This window comes from Bufo gargarizans, chromosome 8, assembly GCF_014858855.1.
Source record: "Bufo gargarizans isolate SCDJY-AF-19 chromosome 8, ASM1485885v1, whole genome shotgun sequence".
Classification (NCBI taxonomy): Eukaryota; Metazoa; Chordata; class Amphibia; order Anura; family Bufonidae; genus Bufo; species Bufo gargarizans.
In genome coordinates, this window is record NC_058087.1 from 197,263,105 (window position 1) to 197,276,745 (window position 13,641).

Here is a 13,641-nt window from a genome sequence, read left to right on the forward strand (position 1 = left end):
TCTATTTTCCACCAAGAATAGGAACCATCTTGCTAGCACCACCTGTTGGAAGTGGCTCCTTATGAGCCACAATCTGACTTTCTAAGTAGCCTTGGGATTTAATAAGGGAATATAGCCAGGCCTGGTATCCATCTGAATACAGCTGTTTCGGGGTGTTTGCCCCTCATGAGTTCGGAGTAGGATTCTGGCTGGCATTGCCGATAAGTCTCTATACCATGGAGTACTTCCATTAAGCCTCCATACAGGATGGGTCTCGTTCAGCTCCCTGCCTAAGTCTATTTTCCACCAAAACAGAAGGAAGAGGACACTGCAAGACAAGCTCTGGAGGACTAAAGCCTGGAGGAGGCCATGATTCATACCCGGGTAATATACATGCACCTCTAAAGACTCAATGACAACAATGGTTTAGGCTCTGTTCACATCACCAATGGAAATTCCGATACATCGGAAGATGTTCTTCTTCCCATCAAAATGATGGACACCGTAACCAAAACCTAACAGACCCATTTTAAGTCAATGGTGACCATTGGGTGCAATTGGTGTCCTTAATAGTCATTTTTGTATTCATGTTCCTATGACAGGAGAGAAACAGCATGGATTTATTTTATTTTCGGAAAGAGAGCCACAGATGTAGCAGGGGTAACACACACGCTCTTAACTCAAATTTCTTAACTCATCGCGTTTTGAAACAAAAGCTTGAAAATCAATTGCTTAACGCATTTAGTTGCATTTACTTTAGATAACATGTCTCATGAAGCATGTGTGTTAACCCTGCTACATCCTTAATTTGTAGAACAGAAAAACAGAGCCTTACCCATGTAGCTGCACATTTAAGATTGATGTTTTTATAGCTTTGATCAAGGAGCCAACAGCTTCATCTCCAGAATAAGGTCCACCTGTAGACTATGATTGTACATGAACATTCGAAGAAAATAAAGGCCATATAGCTTATTACAGAGGTCTGGGTTAATATAAAGGGGAATCACCAATTTTGGACCTGCATTCATTAGCTGAAGCAAGAGCGGCTACCCAGAGTGTCTCCCTCAGTGGCACGCATTACGCAGACATCTCAGTGATTTTAGAGAAAACTGTGTAATGCTTAATTTCCCCTACGGGGGCGCTGCAGGAGAAGTAAACTACAGCTGATCGCTGGTGGTAGATCAGCCCTGTGCTGAAAACTCATTGGTGGAACCTCTGATGTTTGTCAGTCTAATCCCGTTGTATGGTTGAAACGCGTCAAGACTGCTCCTATGATGATTTTTAATGTTTTATCAAGTCCACTGGATCCGTCCCTGTAATTGCTGCCTTTATAAGACAACCTGTGATAACTGTGTAACTACAGGGCCCAAGGCTCTATTCATATGAGTTCTTCTCACATGGAAAGTATCTACACTGTAAATGACAATTTATACAGTAACAATAAATCAGGACCATAAATCACTGGAAATATTTGAATAGAAAAGCAATATTTTGATGTTTCTTCTAAATAGGAAAAACAGCTACTAGAACAATCCCCACAGATGTAGAAGATATGCAGCCGGGGCCAGCACCAAGCTCGAGAACCTCTAGACGTGATTTTCCTTCTCCTTCAGGTACAGTGTAGCTCAGACACATTGACCTACAAGTAAGATCTGGTAATAGATTACAGGGGTATTCTGGGTCTCAATAATTAGTCATGGGGGTCTGACCCAGGAACATCTGCTGAATAAATAAGCTCCTGGTTACACAGGTGCACCACTGTACAAACACATGGGGCCATGCCTCGGATTGTGACTCAGATCCCATTCATTTGAATGGCATAGTCACTGCCCATAGAGATGAGCACAGGTCATTAATGTTGAGTAATGGAAAACCCCAATAATATACTCCATTTATTTTTCTAGAAAATGACTAGACTTTTTTCTGTAAATAATAATAGGGATACGAGGCACGAATCAGAAGGAAGGTCGTCATTCCTCAGCAAAGGCTCCTGCAAAAATCTCAAATCATCTCGAGACAAATCAAAGGAAGGGAAGTTCCATGGGGTCAAAGTCTAGAGTAGACTCATATACAGGTAAGTACCCGCAGAATATAGAGAGTCAACACTCATCACTGTGAACATCTATTGGGTAGAGATGACCCCAAAACCTTTGGAGCCTGAGGTGAAAAATTAAACAGCACCCCCTTCTTCATGAAACTGGAGATAAGAACTAGCAGGGGCAGACTGTGTAACTGCCAAAAAGCTGCCCCCTCTGGATAGGGAAAGGTGCTACCTGTTGAAACAATTTAGCTTGTGCAACACCAACACCAGAGAAGATCTTTTTTTTTGGTAGATTTAGTCCTACAGAAAGTATTAATGCTCACTCATTAATATGTTATTCATTTGTTGTTTTGAGAACTACAGTGGAGTTAAGTTGATTTCTCCAAATGTATCCATCGGGTATTGTCGTAGAAGCCATATGAGGTACAGAAGTTATGGACTTCACTTGTACAAAGCTCATTCACATGCTAGTAAACTCATCTAATAATGCTGATATCTTTCTAAATCTACTCCTACTTATGAGACACCAATGAGTAGTCAAGTGTCCTCAAAATCATCTTCATTTACATTGAGCGATTGATATCACAGATCAAAGTAAATCTTGAAGTCTACTAAAAATATAACACAATCATTTCACTTTAACTATTAGAAAAACATGGAAAGAAGTTTCAAGAGGCAGGAATACGACCAACAGCAAGAAATGCTATATGTTCCGTTACTCAGTCATACTCTAATATGGATGGAGGAAACTTCAGGAGAGCAATTTCTGTAAAGGGTGATACAGCCATTAGATCATGGTCAGGTGGGACAAACCTTAGGATATTTTCTACTCAAAAGCGTCTATGGACACCATAATGTACTGTAACCTGATGAAGCCTTTGAAGAACTTTCTTGTTAGTCAGAGATATCAAAGGTTCCATCCTGTCAGTGGCTGATTCATACATGATCAGATATAACAATAGACGTCTCTTGACAGAAATGTTAATAAAAATCTTAGTTTTCTTCAAATTGGTTATAATAAGCATCTCTTCCTACTTGTAAGACACCATTTTAGTAGTTGTGTTATCATCACAATCATCGCTTTTCTGGATCAATGTAAATCCTGAAGTCCACCACTGTGGAGACATAATATGATGTTTCTACTGTAAATGTTTTTCCTTTAAAGAGGACCTTTCACTACTGTACAAACTAAAAACTAACTAGATCAGTGGGCAGAGCGGCGCCCAGGGGTCCCCCTGCACTTACTAGTATGCCTGGGCGCCGCTCCGTTCGCCCGGTATAGGCTCCGGTGTCTGCGCTCCCTCTGACTGATTTTTTGTAGGAGGCGTGTCCCTTGCTGCACTGCTGGCCAATCGCAGCGCACAGCTCATAGCCAGGCTATGAGCTGTGCGCTGCGATTGGCCAGCAGTGCAGCAAGGGACACGCCTCCTACAAAAAAATCTGTCAGAGGGAGCGCAGACACCGGAGCCTATACCGGGCGAACGGAGCGGCGCCCAGGCATACTAGTAAGTGCAGGGGGACCCCTGGGTGCCGCTCTGCCCACTGATCTAGTTAAGTTTTAGTTTGTACAGTAGTGAAAGGTCCTCTTTAAGTAATAGAAAGAAAAGGAGAAAAGTTTCAAGATGGAAGGATACATTCTGTAGACAAATATGTAAGTTCTGTTAATCAGCCATACACTTCTACAGATGGAGGAAGCTTGACAGTACCGACAGTATCTGCAGGGGGTGATCCAGACAATGGATACTATTTAGGTAGGACAAACATTATGAGATCATTTCTGCTAACCTTCTCTGTCTATCATATGCAGTAAACTTTGTGTGAATTGTGTAATACTGTAAACAAATCGATGAATCAGTCATTTCGTATTCACAGAAAATGAATTAACTACAGAGAATCGAATGAAAACATCATCAAAAGGCAAAGATCGAGTGAAGCAGGAGAAAACCTCATCAGAGGGTGAAGGCCAAGCAAAACGAGAGAAAACCTCATCAGAGGGTGAAGGCCAAGCAAAACGAGAGAAAACCTCATCTGAAGGTGAAGGCCAAGCAAAACGAGAGAAAACCTCATCAGAAGGTAAAGGCCAAGCAAAACCAGAGAAAACCTCATCAGAAGGTGAAGGCCAAGAGGAGCAAGTGAAAGTCTCATCAGAAGGTGAGGACCGATTTAGGCGAGAGATACCCTCACCAGAAGGCGAAAACCAAGCAAAGCGAGAGAGAACCTCATCAGAAAGTGAAAACCAAGTGAAGCGAAAGAAAATCTCATCAGGAGATAAGGACGAAGAGAAGCAAGAGAAAACCTCCTCAGAGGTTGAAGTCCAAGCTAAACAAAAAACTTCATCAGAAGGTGAAGACCAATGTTCTCCTAATGTTCATAGCAATGGCACTCTGCTGTTTCAGTAGCTCTCATTGCCATGCATGAGAGCTATGGAAAAAGCGTACCACAGCAAGCTATATTGATTCCCTAACTCAGAAACAGCATAGCTGGCTCTGCTACACTGTTTCTATAGCTCTCATGTAGCTCCTGCTGTTTCCCGGCCGGGAGGTGGTCGGGATTGTGTCTCATCTCGCTTTAGTAATGGTGAGTTGAGACAAACCCTTTAAGCTTTGCTCCTCATTTTGTATGATTATGTATAAGATTTTACGATTAAAAGGGTTGTCTGGGTTCTGAGCTGAAGGCAGCCCCAGAACCAGGCAGCCCCCTAAGCATGCTCTGATGCTCTCCTTTGCCCTGTGCTGGAGAACTAAAGCTATTTTAGGAGATCTGGTGCTCCCCATAGAGATTGCTAGGTGGAGGCTTCCACCCACCAATAAGCCTGGCGATGTCACCGCCACTAATGGGCGGGCTTTGGTGCTGCCCTAGCCTATAAAACGGCTAGGGTAGTGCTAAAGCCTACCCATCAGAGGCGGTGACCACTGAATACACTAGGAAAAACTGAAAATCTTAACTTGGCACTAAAGGCTCCTATAACAATCCCCACAGATGTAGAAGATATGCAGCCGGGGCCAGCACCAAGCTTGAGAACCTCTAGAAGTGATTTTCCTTCTCCTTCAGGTACAGTATAGCTCAGACACATTAACCTACAAGTAAGATCTGGTAATAGATTACAGGGGTATTCTTGGTCTCAATAATTAGTCATGGGGGTCTGACCCTGGAACATCTGCTGAATGAATAAGCTCCTGGTTACACAGGTGCACCACTGTACATACACATGGGGCCATGCCTCGGATTGTGACTCAGATCCCATTCATTTGAATGGCATAGTCACTGCTCATAGAGATGAGCACAGGTCATTAATGTTGAGTCCTGGAAAACCCCAATAATATACTCCATTTATTTTTCTAGAAAATTACTAGACTTTTTTCTGTAAATAATAATAGGGATACGAGGCACGAATCAGAAGGAAGGTCGTCATTTCAGTAGCTCTCATTGCCGTGCATTAGAGCTATGGAAACAGCGTACCACAGCAAGCAATACTGATTCCCTAACTCAGAAACAGCATAGCTGGCTCTGCTACACTGTTTCTATAGCTCCCCCAATAAGCTCTGTTTCTATAGCTCCCTGTGCTGGAGAGCTAAAGCTATTTTAGGAGATCTGGTGCTCTCCATATGGATTGCTAGGTGGAGGCTTCGACCCACCAATAAGCCTGGTGATGTCACGGCACTAATGGGCGGGCTTTGGTGCTGCCCTAGCCTATAAAACGGCTAGGGTAGTGCTAAAGCCTACCCATCAGAGGCGGTAACCACTGAATACACTGCTGGGTGGAAGCCTCAGCTTAGCAGTGTAAAAATCATTACCAAAAAAGCCCTTGTTCTGCGCTATACATGCTCCAATGCTCATATTAGGAGGGCTGTCTGGGCGAAAATGTGGGTATGTCTGGGTTCAGCTCTGAACCTGGACAACCCTTTTAAGGCCAACAGTCGGTCACTGAAGATGACAAGGGTGTATCCATTACAGCTATCCACAGATGGAACGCTTCTCCCTGACACAATGTCACTGGGATGATCTTCGAGAAAGGGTCATAAAAAGATACGATATGATTTGATGTCACAAATGGTTCTCCCCATAGATAAACATATGGTTTTCTCTGGAAATATTTTAGATTTGCTTTTCCCATGATTATTTTTCTTGGACTGTGGAAAGTAATTGCCTCAACAATAGAGCTTTTCACCAACAAGAAAACTGATGCAGATTCCCATCTTCCAGAACCAGTCACCTTCAGTAGCACAGCTATAGAGAAGATGGTTTGTTATACAATCACTATGGGAAAATTGCCCACTTCCCATCTGGAGTTACAAACCCAATGTCTGAGCTGCACTTCTAAGGACGGCGTGTCCTCTTTTGATCTCTATCTGGTTCAGTGATGTCATGAAGACTTTTTGTAACTGTAAATCAAGTAGATAAATGGAGAACGGTCACTATTCCTAAATGTCCACGATTATATGGACAGAACATCTACTGTCCAGACCAGATAGGATGTAGATATTGATGTGGACAAAGATTTAGTTCAACACAGAGAAGGACATTTATTAAGACTGGCATTACACTCTGGTCTTAATCTATCCGCTGGCATCAGATGCAGGTCCATGTGCCAAAATGCCAGAAAGGCAGCGGGTATAACGTTATGATATAATCTACACCACTTTCCTAATGTATTATAATAAAGGTGCCAAAGCGATTTTGGCCGCTCCCCGTACCAGACACTCCCCATCCAAAAGTCTAAAAATTTTGCACAAGCATGGTGTGCGGCAAACATTCTGTCCTCCAGAATCTCCATGAAAGAGATCGGAAAGACACAAGTGATCATCCGGATCTCTCAGTGGGGCAGCCTCAGGCTTCGGTGCTGTAACCAGATCTCCGCAGAGAATGAAGAGAATAAGCTCTTATGTTTAAGGTTCATTGTTATAATAATTAGTGATGAGAGGCAGGGGTCATATTCGAATTTGCGATATTTCGCAAATATTTTGTAGAATATTCGCCCATTCGAATATTCATTATATTCTACGATTTTTTTACTCGAAAAATCGGCAAGGTAATGATTGTGTAATATGCAAATTTTCGTAATGCGAATTTTTCAACTTACAAGTTACTATTAGACAAAGAAGATTATAGCGCTATATTAGCTAAATTGCTCTATATTCATTTTTTTTTCGAATATTCGCTATATTGCTATAACTTAGTTTTTTTGAATATTCGTAATATTCTAAAACAAGAATATATAGCAATATAGCGAATATTCAACAAAAAAAATGAATATAGAGCAATTTAGCTAATATAGCGCTATAATCTTCTTTGTCTAATAGCTGTAATTTTTTTCTCATCTGAAGTTCAGATTGGAAAAAAATTACAACTATTGGAAAAAAAACATTATAGCACTATATTAGCTAAATTGCTCTATATTCGTTATTTTTTTGAATATTCGCTATATTGCTATAACTTAGTTTTTTCGAATATTCGTAATATTCTAAAACAAGAATATATAGCAATATAGCGAATATTCAAAAAAAAAACTAATATAGAGCAATTTAGCTAATATAGTGCTATCATTTTTTTTATAGTTGTAATTTTTTTCCAATCTGGACTTCAGATGAGAAAAAAATTGCAACTATTAGACAAAGAAGATTATAACACTATATTAGCTAAATTTCTCAATATTCGTTATTTTTTTCGAATATTTGCTATATTGCTGTATATTCTTGTTTTAGAATATTACGAATATTCGAAAAAACTAAGTTATAGCAATATAGCGAATATACGGGAAAAAAATGAATATAGAGCAATTTAGCTAATATAGTGCTATAATCTTCTTTGTCTAATAGTTGTAAGTTGAAAAATTTGCAATACGAAAATTCGCAAGCAACACTACTCCTAAAGTCAAATATACTGCAGCCTTCTCATTGGCCCACAAGCTAGAAGCAGGGAGGGATCATGTGAACTGACAAAAAAAACAACGAATATTCGAAATTACGAATATATATCACTATATTCGAAATATTCGCAAATTTTTAAAATACCTATATTCGCGATAAAAATTTCTAATTCGAAATTCGAATATTCGTGATCAACACTAATAATAATAATCGTGTAGGTTTCCTATAGTCTTTACACCTATCACCATATTAACTAATCTTTACCTACAAGGAAAATAATGTCTACGCATGCATTTTTAGAAATGACAAGGATAATTTTTATCTAGTTATATCATAAATATTAAATTCTGGCTTCTCAACTAAAGATCTTCATGTTTGTTTTTTTCCAGAATTATTGCAAAGGACGTTTCTGCAGAAGCTGATGGCTTTGGACATTTCAGCCAGGAATACTGTTGACGATGAAGAAATATTATTGGATTCAGAAGAAGAGGAATATGGAGATATGAAGTCATCAGAATGCTTTAACCCTCTCGATGTGCTTTGTGGCCTCTTGCATCAATCAGATATGATCTTAAAACAACAGATTGTGTCCAAAATGTCCATGTGTCAATTTGCTGTCCCTCTACTTCTCCCTTCTCCCAACACACAAGACTGCACATTTATGCTGTGGTCAATGAGAGATATCGTGAAGAAATGGAGACCTCACTCTATGACTGCTAGTAAAACTTATGTGGAAGACAGTATAGTCAATGTTCCCATGCCCATGTTCTCCTTTGTTAGACTTGGGACCTGTAGCATATCAAAATCTCGATATCTCAACCAAGTCCTAAGTCCATCTCAGCAGAATCATAACTTCTTTGTGCATGGCGATATGCCTGGTGGGAATATACCTAGAAAACACTCTGATGGACTTGTGGAAATTATCTGGTATCTTCCATCAGGACATGAACAGTTAGATGTTTTTCCTGAGCCCATTGCTGTTATGAATCTACGAGGAGATCTTGAGTCCAATGAGAAACAGTTGAATTTTTTAACACGTGTATCATCTGCTCTGTTCATATTTATTGAGGAAGTACAAGAGAACCAGCACAACCTACTATCAAGATTACGAAATGTGACAAATGTCTTCTTGATTCTTAATGTAAGAGATAGAGAAGACAACATGAAGGACCTGAAGACTCTCAATGACACACTTCAACTGCCAAGACAAAATATTCTAGTTAAGACCAAACATATCAATGACTCACAGGTGGTAAAGAAAATAAGATCAGCAATGAAAATGATTTTTACAGAAATAAAAGAAACGTTTAATCTTGAGCAAATTTCGAAGAAGGCCACCGAATTCAGCATTGATGAGAACTCTCCAGAATGCAAAGAAACAAAAGCTAAAGCCAAGGAAATAACAGATGAAATAAACAATATAAATCACTATAAGCATGAAACAATGAAGCTACAGGGAGACCTCTGGAAAGAAATATCTAAAATGGAGAAGGAAATATGTAGAATGAGGAAACTAGGTGATGAAGATGCAGAAGAATATAAATCTGGGCTTCAGGCAAAAATACTAACACTCCAAATGGTACAAAGACAACACCACCTGACAGGTGGCATGCTGAGATATCAAGAAGCTTTGATGTTAACAGACAGGACGCTATTTCTGAAATGGCTGAAAATACTGCTTGACAAAATAGGGAAAAACCATCTCAGGGAATTACACAATGAATACAAATTTAAATATCAACGTCGATCAACAACTGAACAAGATCTTCAAATAATTGACCAGAAAATAGTAGATGGCTCACTGGGTGTAGAACATTTTATACGGGAGCTTGGGCAATATTACGAGGCTAAATGTTCCATGATAAAACAAGGATTTATTCCTGAGGATAAAATGCAGTTTGCTGGCTTGCCAGGAATTGCTTCTGACCTTCTTCTGGATGGGTTCCCATTTGAGCTTATTGATGGAGATGCCTCTAACATTCCCTTAGAGTGGATAACTGATGTCCTGACTGAGCTGGATAAGAAGACTGGAGGACAATGTAGGATGAGAGTGATAACTGTGCTGGGGGTGCAGAGTACAGGGAAGTCCACCCTTCTGAACACCATGTTTGGTCTACAGTTCCCTGTAGCCAGCGGACGATGCACACGAGGAGCCTTTATGACCCTTATTAAAGCGAAGGAGAACTTCCAGGAGGAGCTAAATTGTGACTTCATTCTAGTCATTGACACCGAAGGACTGAAATCCTTGGATCTTGCTTCTCTGGAAAACAGTTATGAACATGACAATGAATTGGCCACAGTCGTAGTTGGCTTAAGTGACATCACCATAGTCAACATGGCCATGGAAAATGCCGAAGAAATGAAAGATATTTTGCAGATTGTGGTCCACGCGTTCCTTAGAATGAAAGGAATAGGAAAGAAATCCAGCTGCAAGTTCGTGCATCAGAATGTGAGCGATGTGTCCGCTCATGTGAAAAACAGAAATGCTAGACAGAAATTTCTTCTACAGCTGAGTGAAATGGCAAAAGTCGCAGCAAAAATGGAGAAAAGAAGTGGAATTAATAACTTTTCAGACATTATTTACTGTGACATTGAAAAAGATTCCTGGTACATTCCTGGGTTATGGTACGGCATACCACCTATGGCTTCTGTGAACTCCGGGTACAGTGAAACGGTTAGCGAGTTAAAGCAATCAATAATTGGATCCCTACAGTCAATGGATGGGAAACCTCAAAATATTAGAGAATTTACAGAGTGGATAAAAAGTTTGTGGAATGCCGTAAAACATGAAAAATTTGTCTTCAGCTTTAGAAACCGATTAGTCACGGAAGCCTATAACCAGCTCTGTATTTATTATGCAGATTGGGAATGGACATTTCAGAAACATATTCATAGATGGATGATGGAGACAGAAACTTTCATCTACAACCTACCATATGAGAAACTAGGAGCAGATGTATGGAGCAAACTTCTAAATGATATTAATCAGATATTGGACAAGGAGGAGACAGCCATGCATCAATGTCTGGAGGAATATTTTGAGAGTGATTTTGAGAATGCTCATCTCTTGGAAATGTTTCGCGGAGATTTTTTTAGAAGTGTGAAATATCTCAGGAAAGAACTTGAAAATGTTCTTCGTGATAAGTGTGAGAAGACAATTCGTATTCAGAAAGAGAAATCCCAGATTCAAGCTATGCAAGCCCAATATATTAACATAATGGAAGAAAAAGTAGCAGAAATGATGGGCAGAAGGAGAAATGAAAAATACATGGGAAACAGTAAGGCTCTACAGGAAGAATTTGAGGAAATGTGGGTAAAAACAGTTTCCACTTTAAGGCTAAGTAAGCTAGAAGTACACGATGTTGGTCGCAAAATCTTTCAACAATTAAAAAGGGACATAGGTTGTGAAGATGATGTGATTAGGAACAGGCTCCGTAACCTCGATCAATATAAGGATATTGTTCTGGAAGACAAGCATCTCTCCAGTTATTCTCTAGAACATTTCACACTGGTAAATGCCTTAATTGAGAAATGTAGCAAATATGTTGAAGACATTATGAGTAACAAAGAAGACTTTAATGAATTGTATTCCCAAGATTTGCTGTCATTGATCAATAAAAGGCTAAGGATGCGAGACTTCCAAGATCTTCACATTACGAAATGCTTTGAGTTTGATCTTAAACTTTACATTCTAAAAAGTGCAACCATTAAATTCCAGCAGATACATGAAGACTTTGTACAAAGAAATGATCCAAGGACCTGCCTGGAGATGCTGAAACCTCAGTACTACTCCACTTTTAAAAACATGTATGAGAAAAGGGATGAATGTAGAAGGAAAGCGGAACAGTTCTGTCAATTATGCCTGAAGCCGGCCATCACCGATCACATCAACAAGTATCTCGGTAAGGAGATGATGGATGACATCCTGCAAGTCGGTGGCCCAGAAGAATTCAAGAGTCGGAAACGTTTACAATTAGTGATTCTTGAAAAGTTGCTAGAGGACAAATCATGTTATCAGTATGATGAATACATCAGTGATTATGAGCATTTTCTCAAAAGATGGATTTCATCCTACATTGCCGAACATTACAAAGACCAAGGACCGATCCGAGCAATGCAATTAAAAACACTCAATTCTCTAATGGCCAAAGTGCAGCAAACCTTCAATTATTCAACACTTATCTCGTCTGCAAGCCTTACTGAGTTTTTAGTGCATTTTTGTAACATTTTTGAGAAAGAACTTGTCATTTCCAAGAATGACATGAAAGCTGTCTTGTTCCAGAGTAATCTAAATGTTAAACAATTTGCCAAGGATGTCAAGTTGTATCTTCATCATTTACAAGATGAAATCCAGAAGGAGTTTAACACAAAGGGTATAGAAACAACATTTTCACAGCTGACACTAAAGCCTCAGGAGGAACTCTTCAGGAAGGTGATTGGATGTGGGAAGAAGTGTCCATTCTGTAAAGCCCCCTGTGAAGCCGGAGGAGCTGACCACAAAGAGCACTTTGCCTCTCTTCACCGACCCAGGGGACTAGGGCGACATGAAAACGAACAAACCAAAGATCTTGACCATTCTATATGTTCCACAAATGTCATCTCTAATAAGACTTTCAAAAATGAAGACACAGGCTGGAAGCCTCACCCTTACAAGGATTACAGGACCTATTATCCAGACTGGGCCATCTATCCTGATATGACTGCCAATTCCTCCAACTATTGGAAATTTGTCTTGAAAGAATTTAATGATTCATTTGCCCAAATTTATAGGAAAAAAACAGCAAAAATCCCAGAAGACTGGTGCAAAATAAGTTATCGTGAAGCCCTTACCAGCCTGAGGACAACGTTACAGTGAACCAGTCACCTGCAGCAGTGGGGACCATGCAGAGAGGAGATTACTATATACCGAGCCCAATAATAAAAGCCATGGTCACATTGGATACATGTGTTATCATCATGTCTTGTCTAATCCAAGTGAAGGACCATAAAGTACGAATGCAAGAAGGTCTTTGTTCCTGATTGACACCCACAGACTAACTAAAAATGTTAATTCTTCCTTCTCTTAATTATCTAATTCATTGTTCTTCTGTTAATTACTGTGGCTGTTATACATTATGTGGAACAATTTTGAATAAACTAATCATGATCTGAATGGTTGTCTTCACTTCTGATGTATTCCCTGTTGTTCTCCTGGAAGCCATCACATATCAAAACTGTAACCATGAGAAGATAAATGATGACTCCTGATTGTCCTGGTTGTAGAGGAGACCACAAGACAGCATGATCTCCAGCATGGTTCAGGCAGTAGGTAGTCATCAGAGAACCATGACCAGCAATTATAAAGAATGACTGACTAGAGGAGCAGCATGACCACAGTCCTACAATATCGTGCAGCGTCTGTTTTGTCCATAATGGCCATGATCTCCACTCTAGAACTCTCCTGCTGTCACAAATCTACAACTTCAACCATTCTTTACAGACATAGGCCATCGAGGTATGGTTGGACTTGTAACAGGTTGGAGATCACTGCTTTGTGGTACATGGATAGTCCCTCAGATGACCACTAGGGGTGGCTGCTGTAGTTTTATTATAATCTTATAAATATCTAACAATGATATTATAGGTCACCATGCACCAGGTGAGCATCAGGGGATTTATAGTTACAAAATGCATTAAAGTACAAATTCCCTTATGGGACAAGTAAAAAAGAAGTTAAAAAAAAGGGAGGAGTAAGAGATGGAGGATGAGGATGAA

At 39.9% G+C, this 13,641-nt stretch overlaps 1 protein-coding gene across 8 annotated transcripts in view; it reads left to right on the plus strand.

Moving 5' to 3' along the window:
• The window catches only part of LOC122944490 (interferon-induced very large GTPase 1-like), a 28,146-nt gene extending 15,107 nt beyond the window's left edge, over positions 1-13,039 (plus strand). For 3 of the 8 annotated variants that reach the window (XM_044302818.1, XM_044302820.1, XM_044302821.1), the window contains 8 exons: positions 295-363; positions 1,491-1,592; positions 1,919-2,053; positions 2,670-2,822; positions 3,706-3,771; positions 3,893-4,363; positions 5,000-5,071; positions 8,277-13,039. In XM_044302818.1, the coding sequence (XP_044158753.1) occupies positions 295-363; positions 1,491-1,592; positions 1,919-2,053; positions 2,670-2,822; positions 3,706-3,771; positions 3,893-4,363; positions 5,000-5,071; positions 8,277-12,742 (5,534 nt within the window). In that variant the 3' untranslated portion in view covers positions 12,743-13,039. The remainder of the gene's footprint in view (positions 1-294; positions 364-1,490; positions 1,593-1,918; positions 2,054-2,669; positions 2,823-3,705; positions 3,772-3,892; positions 4,364-4,999; positions 5,072-8,276) is intronic. The other 5 variants (XM_044302819.1, XM_044302822.1, XM_044302824.1 and 2 more) reach the window with 5 other exon arrangements.
• Positions 13,040-13,641: the final 602 nt, after the last annotated feature.